The 27,718-nt window shown below is 41.7% G+C and overlaps 1 protein-coding gene across 1 annotated transcript; it reads left to right on the forward strand.

The window, feature by feature from the left end:
- Positions 1–5,896: 5,896 nt before the first annotated feature.
- LOC146616542 (ly6/PLAUR domain-containing protein 1-like) lies at positions 5,897–27,572 on the forward strand. The gene is made up of 3 exons (XM_085374775.1): positions 5,897–5,945; positions 10,875–11,003; positions 27,331–27,572. Exons 1-3 carry the CDS (start codon positions 5,897–5,899, stop codon positions 27,570–27,572), a joined length of 420 nt encoding a protein of 139 aa, XP_085230901.1.
- Positions 27,573–27,718: the final 146 nt, after the last annotated feature.

Below are 27,718 nucleotides of genomic sequence, written 5' to 3' on the forward strand. Positions count from 1 at the left end.
GATTCTAATTGCTGGGGTTTTCTCTGGAATATTATAAGGTTGCTGTTTTCATTTGGCATTTTAAAAATGCAATTTATTTGAGCTGAATGAGATTACATGAGAAACCGCCGTAATCCAAATCTAAAAACTGTGATAAAATGAGTGTTTCCAGCTGTCTACGGACTGTTTTAGCGCTCAGGAATTATTTGAACCTCATTGTTCAAACTCTGGCTGAACAATTCGATCATCCACCACTAGAACGGAGCATGTCTATGAAAGGAAATAAGAAACGGCACAACAGGTTCCCTTTACTTCTTTTCTTTTAAAGATTTAGACTGAAACTGAACCCACTCTTATCATAATTAATGTTGCCGCAGGACCATCATTATAAACACAATCATGCGTCTTGAGCTTTTGAAATCTGTTGGACTGACATTAAAGAGTCTTTTGATCTCGTCAAATCTTGAATCAAAGTTGCGATGAAGTCTTGACACCGTGCCTGACCTCTCAGCATGACAGCGAGTAACTTCACAAAATGTTTCTGGCTTGTCTTTGATTGATATTAATGACACTGAACGGTTTGGTCCACATCATGTTTCCACAGAAATCTATTTTGTTAATACAAATTATGTGCATATAGCTGATGGGAGATGATGCTGGCATAAAAACGAAAACAGGAAAGTGGCTCAAATAAAACCATGCAGCCACCCCCACTCTGGCTGTGGGTAACATTTGGGTATTTGAGGTCTCAGGCCATCTGGTTTGGTTTATTCTCTGAACTCTAAATCCCCTTTAACTCAAACCCAACACCTACAGCACACGGTGCCACCACACTGCTGCCTCATACTGTTCTCTGTCCAGTTTTCATGCTTTTAATCACACATTTTTAGTTTTCCTCCAACCAGGTGAGGACATCCTGAGTCTTGGACAGAGCTATTATAGGAATCTTGTTCACAGCAGTGGAAATCTGCAGAAATCTGCAAAAGTATAACTATAAAGTATCAGGGGTGAGTCTAGAGTGGGGTGCTGGGGGTGACACCGACCCTCCCATTGCCACAACCAAGTATGGTAGTACATTTACTTACACAAGTACTTCGCTTACGTACAGTTTTAAACATAGAATACTAATATTTTATTGTGTCATTTTGTCACTGCTGTTAATGTGAGGTTTTAAAAAATAAAAGTAAATTTCAAACTACCAAAAGTAAACAATAAAACACTAATGAGGTTAAAGTACTCAAGGGAACTAAATAACCATAAACTAAGTAGCAAAACGCTGCTTTCTGGTGCCGATGTGCTGTCTCTGTCTTTGCAGAGGATGTGGCAGTAAAATGTGTCATATTAAAGGTGTTAATAATTTTACATTGAATTTTGTCACACTTAAGGGTTGTGATGTGATGTCATTACTCATTTTTAACGTTTTCAAATGTTTTAATTATTATAGCAAATAAATGAACATCATATAATCAGATCCTGGTTGATAATCTCCTGATGTGTTGCACCATTATTCTGCATCTGTGGCTCTGACCACATGTGCTGATGAGATTGAGGAAATAATATTTCATAAAAGCCTTTAAAGTTGCCAAAGGAGTAACACCAGTGACAAAAAGGCGGTGCATGTGACAGATGTAAAAAGGAAGAAAAATAAAATAAATTAAAAAATATCTTGGCATTCCAAAATTGGACATTTCTGTAGAATAACCAGTCTTCTTAAATTGGTACCATACGAGTATCTGCAAAAAATCTCAGATGAGTTTGAATCTCAGTGACCTCAGAGGGCAAGCTTTCTGAAAGTCTTGTGAATGCAATAACTTGAGAACAAAGTGACAAAGGATTTTAAAATTGATATCATAGATTTATCTATTAGGAGGTTGAGCACTGGTGGCTGCCAGTATTTTTCTGCATGATAAATGCTGTTGTACTAAAAGAAAGGAATCTGTCCGCATGACTCTTTGAGCTATAAATCTAAGAAATATTTACAGATAAATTACAGAAAGGTTTCCAGTAGCTCATTGCTCAGACTGTCCTGTAAAATATCAATTTCTGTGTGAACCCATTGTAAAAAAAAAATAACCACACACACAAAAGAAACAAAAAACAGGAAGATTTCCATAATTTAATTAGTTAATTGCTTTGGTGTAGCATGAATGGCCATGGTGGACATCTTTATTTGCAGGAAAACCTTTAAAGCTACAAAACGTATTAAACAGCTAATCTTGTTAAAATAAATGTAAAAATGTAATCAAAAAATGTTCCTTTTTCTTCTCAAAACTTCCAACCTTTGAAACAGCAGAGTAAGAACACATTAGCATGTTGTTTTGCAAGTCAAGTTTAAATGCAGGCACAGCCTGTTCGATCCCCGGGCTCTCTGTCCTGGTCATTGTGTCCTTGTGCAAGACACTTTACCCTACCGCCTACTGGTGTTGGCCAGAGGGGCCGATGGCGCGATACGGCAGCCCCGCTTCTGTCAGTCTGCCCCAGGGCAGCTGTGGCTACAACCGTAGCTTGCCTCCACCAGTGTGTGAATGCGAGAGTGAATGAATAGTGGCATTGTAAAGCGCTTTGGGTGCCTTGAAAAGCGCTATATAAATCCAATCCATTATTCTCTTTCCTAAGTACTTCTCAAGTGTCCTTCACACTTTTCCTTGACCTCATGATATTTTCCATCAGAATCAAGGAAAAGTGGTTAGGAAAAGGAAGTCAGAGAATTATTTTTGGACTATTTGAATGTACCCAGAGTAATAGAAACTTAAAAACACGACACTGCTAAATCAGAAAATCACCGTCTTTTAACATGAATATTTGATTTAACCGTGCCAGCTGATTCTGAGCCTGTTCTTTCATCTAACTGTGTGATTGTTTTAGGAAAAAGCTGTGGGTTTTCCCAGCGATTGGCCTGAGCTGGAACTATGAAACAAACAGACTGGATTTAAAATCCTGTCCATGTGACTGCAGCATTTGTGGCTTAGTCGAGTCTGTTTGTCATTTTGAGCAGGTTCCCAGTTTACGTTCACACTTCTTCAGCACGTTACTTTTGAAACATGAACACGTGAGAAATATTTTGTGTTAGTGTCTCATTGCTCGGTTACCACATCTGTCAAGGGCGGTCCATTAGATCCAGAGTGGGGGGAATGTGAAGCTATAAAGCGTGGAGCCTGGTGCCAGCAGAGAAACTTAAAATACTGGACCTTCCCGCAGCTCAGGAAGCATCAAGGTTCTTGTAACCTTGCACGGTTTGAGCTGTCAGAGCGAATGTCCCAGCGTCTTCCTCTTTTTTGACATAATGATTTCCTTTTGATGCACAGCAACCAGTTTAATAACATTTCCCAAAGACACAAAAGTCTCATATTTCACAGGCAAATTGGGTTCATTTTGGACTTTTTGTTTTCTTGTGCTCTTAAGATGCTGACCACACTCTGCATGCACGCCGAGGGATCTTTTTTCCCTGATCCGATGGCCAGTCATCTTTGATTAGTGTTGCTGTTTTAAAAGGCTCGGTGCATAATGGCTCCCAGTGTGCCATCAGTCATGTTAGGATACTCGGAAGCTGCCATAAAGAGAAACTAGAGCTGCAGCACACTTGGCTAAACTTACTGCTGATGCCTCAAATTTAGTGAAGTACAAGAAGTGGATGAATTTGAACTCATTTTTACTGACAGAGTTCCTGGGTGCAGCAGAGGGAATGCAGTCCTGCTGGCGCCATCGAGCGATGACCTTCAGCTCGCACTGTGGCATTTGAAATGGCTCGGGTGCCAAAACTTGCAGTTCTTCTGAGATTCACTTGAGGCTGCAGCAGTGATTCCGTCCCCATAGACTCTTATGTTATGATAAACATGTTTACAGCCTGATACAAAGAACAGATTTGAGATTTGGGGGTAGTTTTCCTGTTTGATAACTCTATAGTGGATGAAATTTACTGCTGCTAGTCTGAAGACGAGGGGCTCAATGAACAAACCAACCACAAACCTGGAGGAGAAAACATGTGAGATGAAAGTCTGAGTATCTCTGCCTGTCGCCCCTGTAACCCACTAATGGCTTTTAAAATTTCTCCTCTTGAAATTTGGACCCATTTTTCAGCATTTCGACAGCTTGAACAGCTGCCCGTTATGCCTCTCCCTCTCACACCGGAGAGGTTTCACTTTAATTATCTACCTGGACGTCTCATTTCTGAGTAAAAACCTCCTTGGGTCGTCGCTGTAAATCTTCTCATTCCTTAAAGCGTAACTTAAATGACCGTCAGCTAATTTGAAGTTCGACCAAAGAAGGGATTCATAGCATTTAATTGTGTCTTAATGTGCAATTATCCAAGTTTCAATTAAGCAGATTAGCGCAGTAAATCACAAACAGCCTCTCAATGCATCACAGACACAGATTATAACGGGTTGATCGCACCGAACCTGAGTGAAACTGCTGGAGTTTAGACTAAGGATTGAAGCCTCCCTCCTCTGAGACCTGGAAACAGTGACAAAGCATGACCGCCTTTGCTGCAGATCAGCAGTTTGCCCTCATCTGGGTTTGTTCTGCACTGAAATCCTCTTACTCCCCGTGCAGGTCTGTGCTCTCGGTGGACAGGTTGATACGAGGGCTAGTTCACCCACGTTTCAGCTAAATGTGAAATATTAGCCCACCATGTACGGCGCTCGGGAGACTGATTCATCTGTAGGATTTGTAAAAGAAAATCCAGACGGTTTTTACCACCCCAGAGTTCTGCAGACAGGCTTATTTGTCTTTGAAAAGCATCTGAAAGCTGCTTCGCCTGACCAATACTGAACCGGAGAGCTCCTCCGTTTACAGTTTTACAGTCTGTTCACGTTTAATCATCCAGGGTTTGTTCCCATCTTATGACATGTGAATAACAGCAGCAGTTTGTAGGAGCTCAGACAACTTACAGACCACTTTAAAACTTCATGTATGATTGTACCAAGATTAGTGGTGTCAAACACGTGGCCCGATGGTGCCATTTTATCATAGTTTGAATGAAGCTTTCCACAAACTGTACCCGTGACCTCCGACCTCTGATCCAGTGTTTGTGGATCATTTGCTGGGTCAAAGTCTGAAATGGAGCTAAAACTTTTGGCGAAGTGATTCCTATAACTCATGAGATTAATAAATCTGAGTAGGGACTTTGGAGGTCAAAGCACTAAATCTGTGACACTTTATCGCCTCATTTCTGTTTAATAATGAGCCATAAATATGAGACTGTTGTTATTAGGAGCCATCAGAGGGATTTAAGGCAGCTGGAAGAGTGAAAACTTTAATTATTTATGTCAGTAAGTCGATGTTTGATTCCCGTGATGAATGAGACTGAACACAGGTGAGAAAATATCCACATACTACTAGTACTACTACTACTACTACTGTGAATAGTACTAACAATGAGAAGAAGCTGGTGAAGCAGAACTTTATTCCTGAGGTGGAAGAGGAGGGACAGTTGAAGAATACGAAGATGATGAGAAGTTTGTGAAGAAGAAAAAGGAGGAGTAGGAGACTGAGAAGGAGAAGGAGACAGGAGCTAAGAAGGAGACAAGAGATGACTAGGAAAAGGAAGAGGAGGAGAAGTGGCTGGTGAAGAACTTTGATCCAGAAGAGGAAAAGAAGAATTAGGTGGAAAAGAAGGAAAGGAAGAAAGAACCAGGACGAGAAGACTAGGAGAATGTAAATAGAGGAGAAGAAAAGGAGGTGATGGAGGAGGAGAGTGAGAAGGTACATGGTTAAAGTTTCTTTACCACGTGGTGCGCAGTGTCTCCGTGCACGCGCCTGTGTGCGTGCGCAAGAAGGATAAAAGCGCGTTGGAGGCGCGCGGGAGGCGTCAGGCTCACCATGCCAGGCTGCCCGCTGCTGCTCCGTGTCCGCACCTCCGAGCTGGCGCGCCTCCGTCTGTCGGACTCCCGTGCGGAGTCTTACTGATCCGCGGACGATGCGGCTCCTCGCGCTCTCCTCTCTGCTCCTGCTGCTCCTCGGCTCAGGTATGGAGGCTGTTCGCTGGTGGGAGACAAACCGGGAGGCTCTCTGCTCCTTTTTCTAATGAGACTGATGTGGATTTACTCACATTAAACCTTTATTACTGTAGGAGGCTCAGTCTGCACGCGCGGACTGTGCGCTCCGGTGCGCATGAAACGATCCAGGTAAGTTTAGGCGGAGAGAGAGAGCAGAGTCAGGGGCCTCTCCAGGGTCTGGAAAGGAAGAGAAAAAGACGCAAAAACAGAAATTTTCATCAGAAATAAACACAGAGGATGTTTTTCAGCTGCACGTGCAGCTCTCATACGGATTTATAACGTGCAAAATGTCTGCACGACTCTTTAAACAGCGATTTTTGAAAATTTAATAACTCATTTAAAAGTATTAAAGTAAAAGTCGCAGTCCTGTTTAATAGAACAAAAGTTTCTGCCTAGAATATGCTTAAAGTACTCAGTATGTACAAAGGTACAGTCGTACATACGTGACATTACTATTGGCTCATTAATGTGTATATCACTTTAATGTTTTAAGTGGACAGGATTTAGTTTTAACTATAAAACTCAGCATCATATATATTCATATTTAAAACATGCAAATTACTAAATAAACAAAAAGTAAATAATAAAATAAAATAAATGAACGGAGTACAATGTGCAGTACAGTTATGATCAAGTTGTCCAGCAAAGAAGTTGTTAAAGGTACTTTTAGTAAAAACCTTCAACACAAATGTAATGAAAGCCTTTGCCACGAGGTGGCAGCATTTTAAAGATAAGTTACATTTTAGAAAAATGTTAAAACAGAAAATGTTCTTGTAATTTTCTGCCAGAACATTGTTTTTTATTCATGTATTTATTTTTATACACATCTCCATAAATAGTACATTTTAGTAAATTCAGTGCAAGGTTAAAAAAAAACTATAGTTTTTTTTTTCAAGATTACACATTGTACTGCTGTAATCTGAATATCTATGCCTTACAGCACATTCAATAGAACTTAAACAGATAATTATGTATCAAATTACTTAAAAGTTTTTATTTTTATTTAGATTTTATTTGATTATTTTGACTTATTTTGATTTCAGATTAATTTTTACCTTCTTAAGATTTTTTTTCATATTGCATTTTATTTTATTGAGTTCTACATCTTATTTTGCCAAAAATACCCTAAAATATGTTTGCTATGTTTAACTTAATGTTTACCTTCTCTAGCAAGTTTTAACAAATTTGTTTAAATAAAGTGTAGTTAAATAACATGTATATAGAAAACAAATGTATTTAATAAGTTAAAAAAATTTACACAAAAGAACAGATCACAAATGGGAAACAATAAAACAAAATAGATCAAAAGGAAAAAAAAGAAAACACAATTGGATAAAAAAGTGATTGCGATAAAGTTGTTCATCCCAACCATCATTAAATTCTTCTTAAAAATATTTATGTTTTGCTAATTTAAAGAGACCATTTCTGTTTTATGCTACCAAAATAAGGCTATGCATAAAAATACCCTGATTCTTGTCCAGAAGTTTAGTTAAAAGTAACGCTGTGCAGTTTTGACTCTGACACACTGCACCACCTTGTGGCTGATAGTGGTATTACTGGAGAGTACAGCCTGGCCTTTTTTCAAAATCATACAAACATCTCTGGAGCACATCATGGACATCACACTACAGCTGCTGTTTCTTCATATTTTTCTGCTAGTTTCAGTTAATTTTTAAACAAAGCACATTTAAACAGACTACATTTATGCTGTGCTTCAGTGCAGTCCTTCAGTAAACGTGCTGGAGTACACTAGCACCGATCTTACTGTGCTGCACCTCTTGTGCAATCCCCACCAAAAAGCCAGAACATAGTAATCAGTTTTTCTTTTGGAGTTTCATATCTTAGTGGTTCGAAAATAAGAGGAAATGTTTAAATAGCATATTACTATGAATAGTATTAGGATGTGTTGTCTATTAGACAGACAGAGGTAGCATAATAACTATTTTACAGGATTAATGATGCATCACATTTTTTCCAATACACCATACTGAATGTTGGTCCAGCAACATCGAGTGCAAACATCAACCTTTGTTTCAAACTGACCTGAATTTCATGTGGAGGTGATGAGAGCTGGATCTACAGTGCACGCTTTCCATGCCTGAAGGCAGCGAGGAGCAAGACCAGGAGCAGGCTCATCATTTTTCCTGCATTCATGGGTTTGTGCACCGTGAATCCATCCCCTGGGGTCAGACTGTCATCGCACAGTTTTACAGTGAAACCCCGAGGTGTCGCACGGAGAAGGAAACCATGTGCACTGTGGAGCCACGTTGAAAACACAGGATTTGAAAAACACAGTGTTTGCTCGCCACCTGGACTCTTCCACTTTCAGAAAATGAAAAGTAAGCTTGAGGATCACTGTTCTGACACACTGAAGAAGCACCAGCACCCAGTATAGTTCGAGTAGAAGTACAAGAAGACAGAAAAACACTTGCTGAAAATGATCCAGAGGTGCCCGAGAGGTTGATTCAGAACAGGATAATACATTGTACATTGTCGTGTTTTTTATCTAAAACAAGGAGGAGAGGCAGCTTTTCCTTAGGGTTAGTCAGCAACATCAGCAGCCTTTCTAAAATAAAAAGTGCACAATAAGTCACCTGGTTTTTAGACTTTTTAAGAAGAAAAGGATCCTTCATGGTTACTACCCCACCTCCATGTCCACAGCACTAAAGGAGACGCATGCAGCTGCTGCCTGATACAAAAAAATCCTGTAACTCATAATTGACATTCTGAGATTAAAACTGCTGAAGAAGAAAAGACCTAGACTAGTGATGTCGTGGTGGTCTTTCATGCTTTTATTGTGTAGGGACAAATGCATGTGCACTTAAAAATGCCGAGCAAGACTTGTATATGGAAGCATGTGTACCCACACATTACATACATATGTATTTATACCTGTAAATGTTCACATGCATGGATATTTGCACAACAGCCAAATAAAATAAAAGAGAAGTGAGTACTTTTACATTTCAGAATATTTCTAGTATCAAATCATTCTCATTAAAGAGGTAGTTTATCTAAACCTGCGCTGCTGCTGCAACATGAATCTCCACTCCAGGAGTGGATTTCGTATTACGGCGGTGCTCCTCTGAACATCCAGTCCAGCCGGTGATCAGGGTTATTAGGATGCCATCTTCGAACAGGCAGGATCAAAGTGTGGCTGTCCGAGAAGATCCAAATGTAGGAGACACTTTTATTGAGAAACAGGCAGCGTGGCAAACAGTCCAGATGTGGAACAGGCAACACAGCTGTTATTGCTTTGGGTGTTTTCTAGTTGTGTTTTGTTTAATTTTTATGTTTTTTTAATTCATTTTCAGTAGGTTTGCTTGTTTCAGTTTAGTTTTTAATGTTTTAAAATCTGTAGTTTATATTGTAAGGAACGCATGTGCTGGAGGCACAATAGAAGGAAAATAGAATAGAGTAGAATAACTTTATTGTCTCATTAATGAGAAAAGGCACAAATCAGTGAATTTATGATAAAAACAAAATAATGGGTGTCAGCCCACATTCATACTTATGCATTTATAGAACTATACAACTATAGAAATACATCCCACCATGTTATTATTCAGTATACTGATTTTTTGGGGGGCACAAATGACCCTTTATACACCTTTATGATAGCTAGAGGCGTCCTATAACCTCATCCTGAGAGCAGTAATTCAAGATTAAAGGAGGCTGTTCATGGTTATCAACAAAAGACCGGGCTTTTCTTAAGACAGTGTGGTGATACAGCTCATCCAATGAAGTTTATTGGAGACAGCAGGAACAGGTATTACATTAGAAATACAGCTTAATCACAGCTTGTAGACTCAAAGTATCAAACACATCCATCAAAGTCTGATCATATAAACTCTAAAAAGCGTTTTAACTCTATGAAATGAAAGTTTTCCCCTACTTGTAACTATTTGTTTTTCAACGTTCATAAATTTTCTTGGTCACCCCTGACTGCAGCAGGTGGCCGCCCCTCCCTGAGCCTGCATCTGCCAGAGCTTTTGTCCTTGGAAAAAGGGAGTTTTTCCTTCCCACTGTCGCTAAGTGGTCGCTTAAAAAGGGTTGTGTGATTGTTGGGGTTTTCTCTGCGTTATTGTAGCAACTTTACAATACAAAGCCCCTTGAGGCATCTTTCGTTGTGATTTGGCGCTGTATAAATAAAATTGAGCTGAAATTGAAAATCACCAAAGAGAGGAGATGAAACTGATAGAAAAAGACAAAAACATGAAATTATCCAAAACCATGACTCTTCTTTTTATAGAATTTTTTTTAAAAATAACCTGTAGTTAAAACACAACATGAGAGGAGCCTGAGGAACGAGCAGGGAGATGATCCATGAGTCAGTCAGCCACAGAGACATGAGGATCTATGTGTAGCCTATACACTTTTCCCATATGTTAATAATCCTGAGGTGTGGTGTTTTAGTGATGTGTAAGACTTGAAAGGTGCTGTGTGACTGATCCCCGTCTCTAGCGTGTGACTCGCTCTGTTAAAAATATATCTTCTCAGTTATGAAAAATAGATTCAGGTTAGCGTGCTCATGACCTGCACTGGATTTCTGCCGGAAATCTGTTTATCCTTCGCTCCCAGTAAATAAGCCCCCTGAAGGACACTCGGCGTAAACAAGTCAGCTTCACTGTGGAAATGGACAAATATGAGCTATCAAAGGGAGACATGATGAAATGTGCTGCTAAGATAAACGTACCAGCAGCAAGGCAGATAAATAATTGAGCATTATCTGTCACACAGATTTGAAACAGCGCGAGTAAAAGGCAGAATATTTAACAAAGTAAAACTTGACTCCACTTTGAGGTGAAACTTTCATGATAAAGCTGGAGGAAAAAACAGTGTCGAGGACCTTGTTGGGGTGAGTTATCGTGAATGAGGGGGTTTCTGTGTGTGTTTCAGGGCTGGCTCTGCAGATCCAGTGTTACCAGTGTGAGATGACGCACGACTGCTCCACGCCAGAGTTCATCGTCAACTGCACCGTGAACGTGCAGGACATGTGCCAGAAGGAGGTCCTGGTGAAGGAGGACGGTAGGTCATGACCTTGGTGTAGCGGATTGGATCTGCGTGGTTATGTGGAGCTTTACAGTAAAACTTTAATAGAATCCCAAACTCAAATATATAAACTAAGAATTCAGAGCGCACAACTGTTCCCCGTGTCTCCAGGCAGGATTAGCGTGTTTGTGTTGGTGGGCGCTTAGGCAGCCGGAGGAAATCTTGTAAACAAAAGGCCGTTTTGAAGTGACGCCAAAGAAACAGTTTGTATTTCTGGCATGTTTTAAGGCTCCTCTCTTTATGCAAAGACAGGAGAAAGACAGCTCTCCAGGCGCCACCGCCGTCAGCTGAAATCAAACTGATCTGAGGTCAGCGAGGACAGGGCCCTCGCCACACTACAACTATCATTAGAGGATGAAATACTTAGCTGCGGGGCAGCTTTCATGGATATAAACTGTGCCATTTTCATGTGAGAGAGAGATGTTTTGCATACACAGACAGCTGTGTCCTTTGTGTGAGATCAGACTTTTCTACACCTCATATCCTGCGAATTATAATCCAACAGAGCCTGACAGATAAACCGCCAGATCTGACGCTTCGGACGATATCAGCTCCCTGCAGATACACTGCTAGCAGTGTGCTGGCCTGTAAGTAATTGAGGTCGTGTGAAAGAAAGAAGAGTTTTATGGACTTGGAGGGGAAATAAGGAAAGAGCTGGAGCGAAGTGGAAAAAGGGAAGAGGGAACAGGAAGTGATCAGCACTGGAGTCTAAAAACACAAGAGGGTGAACAGGGCGCTGTAGGCTAGAACAGGTTAAACCAACTGTTTCAGTTCTAGAAAAGCTGATCAGTTAGCTCAATAAACTCGGAGTATGTTCATCCTGAGTTTATTATGACCACCAATTTAATCCAGTGGACTAACGAGACCAAAGAATCTGAACGATCATGTTTATCTTAACAAAACCGGAGAAAGGAGTCCACTCATCCACTCAGTCATCATTTACCCAATGGAAACTTCCCTTTATAGACAATAATCATGAAGTAGGACCAAAATGTATTCAGCTGAAGCATCTCAGGGATGAAAATGATGATAAAAAGATGAATAAAGGTGTATTGGGGGGCAATCGTGGCTCAAGAGTTGGTAGTTTGTCTTGTAATCGGAAGGTTGCTGGTTCGAGCCCCGGCTCAGACCGTCTCGGTCGTTGTGTCCTTGGGCAAGACACTTCACCCGCTGCCTACTGGTGGTAGTCAGTGGGCCCGGTGGCGCCAGTGTCCGGCAGCCTCGCCTCTGTCAATGCGCCCCAGGGCAGCTGTGGCTATAATGTAGCTTGCCATCACCAGCGTGTGAATGTGTGTGTGACTGAATGTAGTGTAAAGCGCTTTGGAGTCCATAGGGACTAAGTAAAGCGCTATACAAATACAGGCCATTTACCAAGTAACACTGCTGGAAGAAATAACATGATCCTGAGACTTACATGGCACAGATTCAACAAGGTGCTGGAAACATTTCTAAGATTTTGATCTATGTTGACATGATAACATCACACAGTTACTGCAAATCCATGATGTGACTTTCCTGTTACACCATGTTCAAGAAACCAGTTTAAGATGATCTGAGGTGTGTTATCATGCTGGAAGCAGCCATCAGAAGATGGGAACAGTGTAGTCATGAAGGGATGGACACGGTCAGTAGCAACACTCAAGGAGGCTGTGGTGTTTAAACAATGCTCAGCAGGTGCTAAGAGACAAAGTGTGCTGAGAAAACATCCTCAATCAAAGAAACTCTTCTGCACACCCTGAATGTAATAAGTAGTTATTTGAGTTGCCGTTGCCTTCCTACCAGCTCAAAACTGGTCATTCTGATCATGTCTACATACACGTTAACTTGCTGCCACGTGATTGGCTTATTAGAAATTGGTGTGGTGTTAGAAATGAGCAGGTGTCCCTAATAAAGTTTTATGTGAGTGATAGTTTAAAAATAAAAAAAACATTATGCAGTGCAGCCACAGTCCATCGTTTATATCCAGCTTGTGGTTTCAGTGTTTGAAGTTCAGTGACGTAGAGACCCACAGTATCTGTGATCTGCGGTTTCAGGTGCTGGTTGGACATGGCGGCTTGGATTCTCTCCCCCTTATTCAACATGTTTTGCAGCTGCTTTCTTTTCAGAGTTGTGCATTTGCATCGCTTTTGTTCGGCTCACATTATTCGGAATAAAGAATGTGCAACCTTGTTATGAAGGTTTCAATGTCATTTAAAAAGCGAGCTGACACTCTGCTTTGACCGTGTTCAGTAAAGGCTATTCAGACTTGAAGTTAGCAGGAACGCACAGAAAATCCCACAAAAACCCTGCAGTGTTTACATGCCTATCTACTAGTGAGAGCACGGGCACTAAAGGTCGCTCTCCCTGAGGTGTCCTTCATTTTAATAACCAGTGGAAATTGGAGGCGTGCATGCATGCGGGCGGGTGGTGTTGTTACTCCCTCTCTCTCTCTCTCTCTACAGCTGATGAGCAAACTCAATAAGTTCCTGTCTTTGGAAATGTGGATCCCAATTCAAAGGGCGAGCTCGCTGCACTGTGGTGTCGACAGTTCTTTAATAAGAAAATTTCTGCATGAATGCTCATGTACGTCCCGGCTTTTATCTCGCAGTGTTATCATTAATGCTGCTCTGCGAGTACAAGGAGAGCTCGGGAATCCGACTGACCGCACCTTATCGCTGTTTGCAGTGCAATAGATGGATTCACAATAGCAACGGCACCTCCGAGCGACGTGTACAAGTGATAAGAATGGAAATTTGTGCAGCTGTATGATTCTTACACAGTACACTTGCTGTGAGATTTCCGCCACAAGTGTGCGACTTTGCATGCTCCTCAGTGCAGATGTAGGAGCACATCCTCGGCTGGGGCTTGAAGATCAGTGCTTCTGTATCTGGAGGGCGTTAAACAATCATCTGCTTTCTTAAAGGCAGATTAGAAAGGAAGGAAATTTTCAGGCCTGAAGAACAATTTTACACCCCCTTCAGAGGCACAGTCTAGAGCCAAAATCTGCTTTTTTTGTTCACCATGATTTTTCTGTAACCAGCATTCATTGTGATGGCAATGATCATAGATTCTGAAAAATGTTCCAGGTTAATGTTTGACCTGGACCTAATAGAACAAGCATCAATGTTTAAACTTCTTTTTTTTTTTTTTTTTCTGCCTGTCCCGTTTGGCTCTTTTGCCATCAGAATTGTTGTCTAAAGGCAAAGAAAGATGCCCAACGGATTTACTTTACCAAATTGACTATCCCAGCCTTGCCGTAACGGTCCATTTGATTCACCTTTTATTGTTCATTTTATTTTCACTTACTGAATACGGGACAGACTTGACTGGGGGAAAGAAGGGGAGAAAGAAAGAGGGAAAGAGAAACAGCTGAGAAGAGGGACGGGGGAGAAGGGCAAAAGGCAAAAACCAACAGAACGGGCAGAAAAAAAAATGCATCTATCAATCACCTGGGTCACCTGCTGAGAAAGAAAAAAGAAAACAAGCAGAAGAGAACAAGAGTAATAGAATAAACAACATCACAATGATATATGGGAATATGACAGTAAATACTAAATGTTAAACATTATTGTGCAGCACATAAGATCAACAGAACACAGTGTGCTTTGAGGTAGGAGCCAAAAAGGGTGTAGTTTGTGGGTGTGATCACCCGTGTGTACACCTGTGAGCATGGACGCGCTTGTTTTTTTTTAAAGGTTCCTTCATGTAATGATCTGCTAGAGGGTGTGGGGGGGCCACAGCCCCGTCCTCCAGGGCATGAAGCAGGTATGGAGGAGATCAAAACTCCAGACATCCAGAGGCCCCCAGAACACAAGAGACCAAGGAAGACCAACAGAGGGGCAGCCGCGCCACTGTCCCGGAAAGAGCTGAGGAGAGTCCCAGATGAGGGCTCACTCAGCAGCCGCGGAGCAGAAGCCAGGGGGAGTTGCAGTGACGCGCCCGTGAGCTCCGCCGGCAGCCAGCCGTGCCTGAGTGACCGAGCCCCAGGCCGAGAGGCCGGGGGCACCCCACCTCCGAAGTGGCCCGAGCGAGCCCCAGGCTCCAGGCCCCGATAAGCGGCCGCCAAGGAGTGAGCTGGTGTGTACCTGGACGTCCATCCCCGGACACAAAGAACCACCAACACACCGATGTCTGAGGGAGTCCGCCATTGGCAGGGGAAGTGGTGGTAGGGGGAGATAGGCCTCCAAACCTTGGAGGGCCTGAGATGTCCCCAGAGAGGTGGCGCCTGACACCCAACCTGACATATAGACACAGAAATATAGGCACACACAGATACAAACATCCATTCCCACCCTCATGCTCTCATATACACTTACTCCACACTCAACCAACGTGGAGACAGACATAAAGAGACGCTGTACACACGATCACACTCCCCAAGCGTACTCTACAAACCGGGTCGAGGTACCCTTGCCCCTGGAGGGGGGAACTGCACCCAGACCCAGGTGGTGTTACCCTTTTCCCTGCGGTGGGGGGAGGCAGACCGCCCCAACTCTGCAGCAGCAGGGAGGCCCCACACTCCAGACCGCAGTCGGACGGCCAACTCCTCCTCCTAGCCCCCCCGCTCCAGCAGGTCGCAGAGAACGGGGGTTTAAACTTCTTTCTGATAATTCATTGGACAAAGCTTGAAAAAGTGCATTCTGGGTAAACTTTTAGGGCTCATTTTGCCATGTGAGATATCAGCTGCTCCTTTGTGCCTACATTTAGATACCATACTTGTGTTTGTCTGACAGCCTCACGCCGTTATACTCCAGTAATTTATCTCATTTTTAACTCTCACCTGATGCCTGCCTTTTGTTTTCCATCATAAACCAATGAAAAGCTAGTTCATGAAAAGGGAAGGACCCCCCACCCGATGAACAGCCCTAAACTATCCCTGTTAAACAAAAACCACATGCAGAGCAAACATCTTTTCCTATGATGGCAGTTTTTTCTGCTGGGCAGCATGAAACAAGCTCTGCTTCCCGTCTTCTATTACTATAATCATCTTTCTCCTTTGATTATGTCTTGAGAAAACATAAAAGGCTGTGCTTTTAGCTTGGAGACGGATGTTTATCGCCCGTGTATTTAAAAAAGGAGATGATTGTCACGCTCCAGTGGGCCACCTTTCATTTCAGAGCTTTCTCCTTTAATGGAGGGGAGTCGATTTACTGTAATAAATGATATGAAAGTGGTCACCCTGCAACTCCTCAGAGGCAGTCTCAAAGAGACGGTAGATTAGTGTAATGGCACACAAACTCATACCAAAGAAAGTTTGCCATTAAAGTATTTTTGCTGGTGATAGTGATAAAGTATTATAATAATATAATTAAAGGTTTTGATGTGGAAATGTCACAACAAAAGAAAGTGAAAATACTTCCTTGGAGCTCACTGCCTGCAGGTGGCGCTATAGGGTTTGAGTGTGATGTGTGTAGGGTGACGGGACACCCTGGAGGTCCGACCCTCAGCTGCTGAGGTTAGCTACTGGTATGTGAAACTTCACCGCTCTGGCAGGGAAGCAGCCCAAACTGGTACGTTGACTGATACCAGGTAGATATACTCAGACTTACCTCAACACACAGCTCGGGCTCTGAAACAGTGTCCTGGAAAAAGCTGGAGCTGCCCTCGATGAGAGGAGGCTGGGGTGGGTCTCCTACTATCCCCTTGGTTCGCTGCCAGTATGTTTACGTTTTTCTAGGTGAATGATAAGGTTGCTTCTTTGGATTTGGTAACAAGTCCTGACTGTTGTTTGCACTTGTTTGCAAAGCAGCAGTCAGGAGCACCCAGTCTTCTTGGAGTTCCTGGTTGTTGTGCTAGAGGATGCCTCATCTGCAACTCCATTGTCGTGCTGGATAACTTCAATGCAATGACAGAGAGACCTGGAGGAACGTGAGTGGGAGATCTTCAATTTCCACCTTCAAGCAGAACTCCAACAGCATTCTGAGGAAGGCTTGAGACACTGATTCCAAATGGAGCGTCTCATTAATCCCACTGGCACTCCTTCCATGGAGGAAGCAGGGGACAAGGGGGAGGTGTGTCACCCATCATTTTGCAGCAAGGTCTTACACTGGTGAGACTGCCATTCAGAGTTGGACTTGCTGATTTTTTTTAGTAAGGGGAGAATAATTTTTAGCCAAAGTATGAAAAAGGGTCATCTAAATTATCTCAAATTTGGCACTGCAGTTACTCAGGTAATCAGCAACACTTTTGCCAAATTTGAAGCTGACTGTATCAATGAATGGACAGATGTTACTGGTAACATTTTGCTTTAAAATATTAATTACACCTTTCAGTAACTAAAATTAGCTATTCAGTTGATTTGCCATTATTTGAGGTTCAGAGAAAGGATTGATTTCTGGCTATCTTGAATAATAATAAAACAGTCCTGTATCACGACTATTAAAAGGTACCCAGCGACTTTTCTCTTTGTAAGTTAATCCAGCTGTAGTGATCAAGACAAGAAAAACAGCACGCTTTTTACTAAGGAAACAAATGAAAACGTGCAGTTCAGCTGGGCAACATTATTGCTTAAAACTGTCTTCAAAAACATGTTTAACAGCCCATAGATGATGATCACTGCTGCGCGCTTTAGTCTTGCCGTCACACTAAGCATGTAAAATCTTCACAGAGGCAGCTGACTAAATGAAGCAGCGATGGCAAGACGAATAAGCGCAATTATTCCCCCTCGGATTCCTCTGAAAATCAAACGACAGTGGCTGATGTGTGGCAGTGCAGCACGTTAGGCAGTTGATGAAGGCAGATAACTAACATGTCACCGGCTGAGCACAAAATCATCTTGTTTTTTTTTTATTGTTGTTGTGGAGGTTTGATTTCACCACCTGAAGCTGCGGTGTCTCATCTCTGAACAGGTTTTTGAGTTTTATGTGCACAGGTTCAAAAGTAACCACCAAAAAAGAAATTCACTGACAGTATTTGAGTCTGAGCAATTCCTGGATTTCCTGTTTTTGTTCTTTAAAAGAGATACAATTCTGTCCAAAAGTCAAAAGTTTCTTAGGAGAATCACTTTCAGATACTGTTGATTGTAGATAGGTCTTTAGGCCTATCTACAATCTTTCTTTTGTCCTCCACTTCTTCAGCTTCCTCAGATTTTGTAAGGACACAGCACACCATGACAATATGTGCCACATTTTGGGGTAATAACTCTTTGTAAATCCTCTTCATTTTGCAAATATACTATTTTGTGTCTGTCAAACTCTATTATCTTAGGCATTTTTCACATATTCAACTAAATAAACTGGAACAAGTAACATGTTTTTGCAACAGGTTGAGAGTAACAAAATCCCTAAAGATACAATTTAAAATGGGTTCAAACACAACACTGGTTCATCCCTTTAGTTAAATACCTTTTTTATGCTTCAATGATTCAGAGGTAATCTTTCAAGCATCTGCCCCAACAAATACCACTCACACGAATTAAACATGAAAACACAAGATCTTAAAAAGTAAACTGAATCAAGCAAACTCAAAACTAAACTGACATCAAAATGAAATAAAAGTTATTTAATTAATGGAAAAATGTAAAAGTATTATAACCCTAGAGCCCCGATGACTCAGAGCTGTAACACCAGACTAATTCCTGTCAATGGGCCGGTTCAGATTATGTAACGACGGCTGATGACCCCAACCCAGCCACCGCTCATCTCGACAAAGAGACCGCAGAGCATCACGGAGCAAGATGGAGACAATGGCGGCTTCACCCGTGTCTGCCTGATTTCACTGCTTATCTAAATTAGCTTCGGCTATTCAGAAAAGTTAATTTACTGTATCAGAGAAAATGAAATGAGACTGTGGTTACTCTCGGAAGTTTACATTCATTCTGTTAAATCGAGGGAGCGAGGCTGCTGAAGTTTGTCAGGGTGAGGTTTTGTGAACCATTATTTAAAGGACTTTAAAATGTATTATTATTTCTAAAAGGAAAAATTACAGGTCATACATTTTTGCACACTGTGTGGTTACTTGTGTAGCTCATGAATTTGGATGTTTTATCACAGAGCAAACTGAGCAGGCTGCAGTGATCCTGAATGGTAAACAGTATTTGACCACATGTGATGTGGAATTCTTTAACAGCAGGGAATGAACACCGACCAGCACAATGTGTGTGACGCCGGTGCCTGGAGAAAACAAAAAAGCATTTGCATCTGTATTGTGACTGTGTCTACTCTTTCAGCCATATTGACATTCATTGTCCGCTTCATGTAGTCAAATGTGTAAGGCTGTGTATATATAACTTTGGACACAGCCAGACGAGCTCGTTCATGACATTTGGACTTCACGTTTTGAAGCCTCAGGACTTGTTAATGGTCAGTGTGCTGGTTGTTGTTGGGTAACAACTGTGTGTCAGCCAGCCAAGTAGTAAAAATGGGACACTAACTTCTTTGTAACAAGGAAAAATCAGTGGTTCCATTGAATATTATTTAGTAAAAAAAAAAAAAATTGCTGTTGATGAGAAACTGGTCGTCCAGAGGTTGAGCATGCGAAAGAAAAGCAGTTGCACATCTTGCTTCGCCCGAGGCAACTTATCTCCAGAGCATCGCAGACCGACTTAGCCTTCTGCTATTACTCATAGACAGGTTCCCAAAGGTTTGCAGACAACTGCAAACAACTGGAATCAGTGTGTGAGTGGTTGCAAACTAATATAATGACGAACAGTACTTGTAGCAGCTATCTGTGTTGGTGACATTTTCAATAGGGGACTCAACACCAATTGGTTAGTATCTAATACACTCAAATATAAAAGGCTGCTGAGTGCCTCATTCTGCAGTTTAATCATCAACCTGTGGAGGAACTTCTGAATTTCAAGTCTGTGGTTTGACTCTAAATGTAATTAGTTATTAGACTGAATTGAATTTCTGTTTACTCAAAGTATGCAGATACTACCACAGTTCAGCAATGTACCGAATCACAGCACAGGATTATCACAAACAGACTGCATGTACCTGCCAACCTGATTCAATAGCAGACTGATTCCACCTTACTCCTGTTTTGCTGTCTTGGCACACAAAAGATGCTTTGAAGATAGCAGCTAACTGCTCTGGTCCCACATCTTTGTTCGTATGGCGTTGCTAGCAAATTGCTGCCGTTGCGCATATATTAAATGGAGATGATTTTCATAGGTTGTTTTAAGGTCACATCTTGAAGTATCTTTGGGCAAAATGTGGAACCACAAGTTACCCCAGATGTATTTATCAGTGCATGGAAAAGTGCTTAGACATAGATAAAAGCATTATGGAAGTACTAGATCCACTTGTAATTAGAGATGGACCGATCCGATATTACGTATCGGTATCGGTCCGATACTGACCTAAATTACTGGATCGGATATCGGAGAAAAATAAAAAATGTAATCCGATCCATTAAATATCACGAAAGCACCTCACAAAACTTGCAACACGCCGTAACTCACCTCAGAACGTTAGCACGTCGGAGCAGTGTGGTCACGTGATAGAGCGGCTGTGGCATGCGGGACCTGTCGGTGGTCTGGATAGCATGTGGAGCTTCGCTAGCAACCCGGCATTTCATCTCCGACAAAGTTATCCCGAGAGAAGTAAAGCAAGTGTGTAAGTCCATCTCTGAATGTTTGTAAAGCATTCCTGCGTTAATCTTAACGAGCGACTGCCTCTCGCTCTCCGGCTGCTACTTCAATCATGAAACTGCTTAACGATCAGCTGATCGGCTTTTCTGTCGCGAGTCCGTGTCTCTGGTTTGCTTTTGGCCCACTTTGCACCAGAAAGAGGAAACCAGCGGCTGAACAACAGCAGCACGTTTAAGCTTGATCAGCTGTTGTTAGAATTTATTTAATATTACTTTCTACTCGAGGATCTTTTTCTACGTAGCTGACGCTGGTAACTGTGCAGGGGCGGATCTAGCAAAGTTTAGCCAGGGGGGCCGATAGGGCATGAACAGGGAAAAGGGGGCACAAAGACATACTTTTCTTTCTTATTCTCATTTAAAATGTCGAGCTTTTAATAAATAATTATCTGACACCCAAAGTTTTAATTTGATGTAAAATGAATAGAAGTCAATTACTGTATATAGTGACTATTAAGTCTAATATATATACCCTAGTAAGCTATAGTACTTTTTACTTTGGGAAGGTACCATCTGTGCAGTCTGCAATTTTGTTGAAGAAAGATGTTGAATCTATTTAATATTTCTTGAAAAATAATTGATTTCTGTGCATTTTTTTCACACTTCATCAAATTAAGGTTGATTACGTCGATTAAGCATCATAAGGTGGAGCGTGAGGGGTGGTTCCCTATTTTTTATTTATTTATTTTTGTTGTTGCTGGGAGTTGGAACCCTATTAGTTAGGTTGCTTAATATTTATGCTAAGTACTCTTTAAAATACCAGAATAGGGAGGATGGTGTAGGTTTAAGTTTATTAGATTGATCAGTATTGCTGAACTATGAAATATTTTTTTTTGTATACAGGTATAACAGAATAGCTTTAGTGTAGTTGTTGTTTTAAACTTGAGTATGAACTTGCAGACTTGCAAAATGCAGCAAGATATTTTAAAAAACAGTTTTGTTGATTAAAAAACACTATATCGGATTCATATCGGTATCGGCAGATATCCAAATTTATGATATCGGTATCGGACATAAAAAAGTGGTATCGTGCCATCTCTACTTGTAATCCACTGTATATGGATGGACCACTAATGTCAAGGTTGTAAGTCATACAAAATGCTCACTTTCTCTAGACTTCATCTTCTTCTACTAGACTTCTGCACACCTTTGAATTAGGTAATTACTTGATTCTACATCCTTCACCAAAAATATCTGTTGTGAAATTCCACCGTCCCCGCTGACCATTTATCTCGATGACATCTTTACTTCAGCTCGTATAACATCCGCTATCTCATTTCACTGCCTCGTCTGGTTTGATTTAAATGGACAATAAACTCTATAGAGCAGACTCACATCACTCTGTCTCCAGTAAGGAACTGTTATTTTGCACATGTCAAGGTCACTGGCAAAAAACCCCAAAACAAAAGCATTAGCGTTGATCCTGTTCTGTGCTTCTTTAAAGTGTCAGTGAATCGCTCTTTTTTTTGGTTAAAAAGTCATTTAGAGGAGTAGCTGAAGGGTTTCCAGACACTTATTGGATGGCTCGGTCCTCCCTGTGCAGCCAAGCATGCTGATTCTCATTAGACTTCTTCTCTCTTCATCCTTTCACCCTTTTTGCCATAAATTAACTCAACAGCATAATTTAGATTGAAGTGCTGAATCTTTGGATCCCCACGCACAAATTAAACGAATCCAAGTTTTCCAAACTCTTAACTCTGGCAGAAGTTTTCCAAAAGGTCAGTTTTCAGGGATCCAAAACATCAAAAACAAACAGCCAAAACGCATAATAAAAGCTATAGTTACCAAAATAGTCGTGTACGTGTAGACGCATCCTGACATTAAGAATTCCAAACCCAAGTTATAAAGACAGCTTTGAAGATTATCCTGAACTCACCATGTCCAGTAGTTCAGAAAAAATCTATGCCTTTAACCTGTCATATTGAACGTCATTTAAGGGACACAGTACATGTATTGATTTCGTTGGTCAACAATTTGAGATCCCAGTTGTAATAGTCATTGCACCTTACTTTCACACCTTAGATGTAGAACTAAATCCTCATGCTGATGATTTATAATCAAACTGGTAATTTGTTAGCCAAAATATGTGAATGAGTAACAACGCCCACAAAATATTTAGCAGTGCTTGCAGAAGGGTTCCCGATGTCCAGTGTATAAAAAATTGAAGGATGCACAATTTAAATGAGCAAATCCAGACCCTTTTCTTTCCAAGATCCTTTAGATCAGCGGTCCCCAACCCCCGGGCCTCGGACCGGTACCGGTCTGTGAGTCGTTTGGTACCGGGCCGCGAGAGTTGAGGCTCAGGTGTGAAATGTATAGTTTTCAGGGCTTTTATCGGTTTTCAGCGTTATTTTGTTATTGTTTTTATCGTTTACTCGGTTTTCCTTGGTCTTTTCACGTGTGTTATGAATAAATTTTCTTTTTTTTTCGGTACCGGTACTAGTTTTATTTTGTTGTATTTATCCGCGACACCTTAAAGGCCGGTCCATGAAAATATTGTCGGGCATAAACCGGTCCGTGGAGCAAAAAAGGTTGGGGACCGCTGCTTTAGATGATGTCCTGAGCGTTGTCAAAAATGTCTTTAGCTTTATCGGAATCTATTGAATTGTGTGTTAAACCAACAGGCTCAACCCCTGGGCCATGGACGGGGAGTTGTTTGGTACGGGGCTGCAAGAGTTGAGGCTCGTGTGTTCATGGTTTTCAGGGTTTTTATCGTTAACTCGGATTCCCTGGGTCTTTTTCCGTGTTGTAGTTGTGTGTCTTATTTTGAAAGAAATATTTACGTGTTACTATAACATTTTAGGGTATTTTAGCGACACCTTAAAGGCCGGTGCGTTAAAATTATTGTCTGACATTAAACCGGTCCATGGCGGAAAAAAGGTTGGGGACTGCTGTGTTAAACTATATGTCTGTGATATTTAAGGACTTTATCATTCTTCCTTCCATATTTGGTGGTGGCTCCAATAAAATTTAAATTTAGGTGGCCATTAAGTTGCATACTGGACATATGTTGAACTTGACCATGTATAAATACAAATGGAGAATGTAACATTTCATTCTCATGATGATGATGATGACATAAATATAACATAAAAATATTAAAAGATCTGGGATCTATGAAATATTTTCTTTAAACATGCAAATGTTAGTAATTGCTATTTGGGAATGTTCGTGTAGAGATCGTCAGTTTTCCATTTCCCTTGTCGCACAGTGTTATTCCAGGTTTGTTATTCCTGGTTTTTAACACTCCAGCAGCTAAAATTCATTTTTTTTTTTTTTTTTTTTTTTTTTTTTAATAAATAGGACAGGGGGAATGAATGAGAGAAAGAGGGGGAGAGAAAGAAAGAAAACCAAAGGGGAGAAGAGACGGTGAGAAGGGGGGGGAAGAGAGAGAGAAAAAAAAAAAAAGAACTCCTGGGTCACCTGTATGGAGAAAAAAAAAAAAACAAACAAAAAAAAACAAACAGAGGAGACAGCAAACAACAAAGAGCAACATAATAATAGAGAAAACAAAGCACCATCACAATAAACTAGCTAGCCATAGATATCAATATTTACTAAATAATAAACGATATTGTGCAGCACGCAAGATAGACAGCGCACAGTGTGCTTTGAGGTAGCAGCCAAGAAAGCTTTAGTCCGCGTCTGTGAATACCCATGTGTGCATACCTGTGTGGATCAGCATGCTTGCATTCCAAAGGTTTCTCCATGTAATGATCTGCTAGGGAGTGTGGGGGGGCCACAGCCCCGTCCTCCAGGGTGTGAAGCGGGTATGGAGGAGATCAAAACTCCAGACATCCAGAGGCCCCCAGAACACAAAAGACCATGGAAGACCAACAGAGGGGCAGCCGCGCCACTGTTCCAGTAAGAGCTGAGGAGAGTCCCAGATGAGGGCTCGCCCAGCAGCCGCGGAGCAGAAGCCAGGGGGAGTTGCAGTGACGCGCCCGTGAGCTCCGCCGGCCCCCAGCTGCGCCTGAGTGACCGAGCCCCAGGCCGAGAGGCCGGGGGCACCCCACCTCCAAAGGGGCCCGAGCGAGCCCCAGGCCCCAGGCCCCGACAAGCGGCCGCCAAGGAGTGAGCCGGTGTGTACCCGGACGCCCACCCCCAGACACAAAGAACCACCAACACACCGACACCTGAGGGAGTCCGCCACCGGCAGGGGAAGTGGTGGTGGGTGGAGATAGGCCTCCAAACCTTGGAGGGCCTGAGGTGTCCCCAGAGAGGTGGCGTCTGATACCCAACCTGACATATAGACACAGACATACAGGCACACACAGACACAAACATCCATTCCCACCCTCATGCTCTCATATGCACTCACTCCACACTCAACCAACGTGGAGACAGACATAAAGAGACGCTGTACACACAATCACACTCCCCAAGCGTACTCTACAAACCGGGTCTAGGTACCCTTGCCCCTGGAGGGGGGAATTGCACCCAGACCCAGGTGGTGTTACCCTTTTCCCTGCGGTGGGGAGAGGCAGACCACCCCGACTCCGCAGCAGCAGGGAGGCCCCACACCCCAGACCGCAGTCGGACGGCCAACTCCTCCTACTAGCCCTCCCGCTCCAGCAGGCCGCAGAGAATGGGGGTGGGAGAAGACTCCAAACCTGACCCCCCCCCCCCCTGTCCCCTTCTGACCCCCCCCCCCCCCCCCCCCCCTGTCCCCTTCTGGCTGCCTCTGCCTCAATTTTATCCCACAACTTAGACATTCACATTATTCACACTCTCAGCAGCTAAAATTCAAAATGTAAACAGGGCTTCAGTCAGATTTTAATCTGCAGGCTTTGTGAGAGGATGAGACCTTTCCCTCCAGAGCTCTGTAACATTTCACACTGTGTTTCCCCTGGATTAGTCTGCACCTTCGGGGACCTCCACTGATATTTGCAGTGTAGAAAACATGGAAGGATGCACAATTTAAATGAGCGTACAGATCTTTGGGTGTTACTACACCTGCATCAGTTTCACTTGGGTGGAGAGAGGAGTGAAATATTACAGGGGTTACTGGAAGTTCATGGTCTGATTTCTAAATTTCTTTAAAAGAAAATGTCACTAAAATGTTAAAGCCTCCCCCAAGTAATCTCATAAACGCCTCTGACTTGTTCTGGATAAATAAATAACGTGTCCGTGTATACAGCGAAAGAATATGTGGAAAAAATTACCCTCTTTTATTCCCCTTGGCTTTTATTGCAATGTGGATTATTTTGTTTTTATAACTTCATATAAAACTGTGCCTGAAATGCTTTTCAGAAGAACTTTAAACATCGAATGCAGTCACTTGAAATGTCTGTAAATATAGTTTTAAAGATATTTTATTATACTGGATGTATTTATTGTGAACTGGACACTGCCTCAAGGTCGAAAACGTTCTCTCATAAAGTTCTCCTTCACAAAACAAATGAACAAGCTTGGATGGAACTCTTTACAGTCTGATACAATACAATCTAATAATTCAATGTGCGTCATTAATTTTGATTGTTAAATGTATTTAATGCTTTCACTGTCAGTATGTGAACATATTGTACAACACGTTCTCTTAGAGCAGGTTGTGAGATAGTCACTGTTGATTTGTCTTTCTTCTATTTTTGTGTGTTCATGGATGCAATTTTTTAACTGTGCAAAGTTTTTATCTTTTAAAGCACAAAAATTCAAAATTTATACCCATGAGGAGTTGGTGGTGGAGCAAATATTTTTTAAATTATCACTAAAAACTACTTTGGGAGATGTACGCACACAAAACAACTTGGATTTGGAAATTTTGAAAAAAAAAGTCTGCTTTGCTAGGTTTGAAAAACGATTGTAGTAGTTGCCACTTCTGTTTAAAGACTTTCTGTGGTTTGGTTTTCATGATCCAACCAACTACGATCTGTCTTTTCTGGCTGGCTAACATTTTCCTCAGACAAACTGTAAGACAGCCACAGACACATAAGCTGTCTCACTTGGCAAAATACTGTGCCGAGTGCTTTTTTTAAACTTATCTCATCAGTTTTAAATTATTTTGTATGCTTACATTATGATCTAATGGTCAACAGATTCACATAACCTAGCTAAGTTAAAGCGAGAGAGTCAAACAAATAGTCTGATCAGGATCGGAGGCTAAACTGCTGCCAAAATCCTGAGAACAAATTAAAGTGCGTTAGCTGGCCAAATTATTTCATTAGCTAATGTGTGCTATGATATTAACGATATGTGATATTTAGCTACTGTGTAATGCTAACATTTCATCTCCAAAATGTTGGTCAGGGAATGACATCTTCTTACTAATTCCATATTATTGACCACACAAAACAGTTCTCTATACATTTCACCCTTAGACCTCTAGTTTATGTTTTAGATTTGCTGCATGCAAACAGTATATATATCTTCATAATCAGATTTTCCTATACAATAATTTAAACACCTCATCAACGCTGCTGGTTGCTGGCTTTTCTATATCAGTCGCTGGTTACTGATTCAAGTGAAAACAGATGTTAAAAGGAAAAAGTACAGGCAGTAATTTATTAATTTTTGTTCACAATTGCAGTTATTTACACACTTGAAGGTGTTTTTCAAAGACGCACAGGACAGCTAAGTGTAATGACTTGGCTACGTTAAGAGTTGTTTGTAAAAGAGGTGTTGTAATCATGTTTTCCTTCAAGTAGATGAAAGAACAAATTCCCAGTTACCCATCTCCATCGCAAGCTTTAATCCTCTCATTACGAGCCTAATGCATCCATTTATGTCCTCATTTCAGGTGTGCACTACCGAAAGTCCTGTGCCTCATCTGGAGCTTGTCTTATCGCCTCTTCTGGTTACCAGCAGTTCTGCACCGGGAAGCTCAACTCGGTCTGCATCAGCTGCTGTAACACACCGCTGTGTAACGGACCACGCCAGAAGAAGCGACCCCAGCCATCTGCTGCCATCACTCTTAACACGCCACGGCTTCCTGTGCTTTCCTTCAACATCATCATCCTACTTTCCTCTATCCTGTGCTGACAGAACTTTCCTAAGATGTGCGTTGAAACAAACTGAAACTGTACAAGCTCTGCCCTACATGCTTTGAAATGTATACAAGAGAAGGCTTTTTACAGCATTTGTTCTTGAGTCCCGGCTTTCTGTTGCAACAAAAACGACACAATAGT

This window comes from Diplotaxodon limnothrissa, linkage group LG16, assembly GCF_057381915.1.
Source record: "Diplotaxodon limnothrissa isolate DT_005_m linkage group LG16, D_limnothrissa_male_GT1.1, whole genome shotgun sequence".
NCBI classification, from domain to species: Eukaryota; Metazoa; Chordata; class Actinopteri; order Cichliformes; family Cichlidae; genus Diplotaxodon; species Diplotaxodon limnothrissa.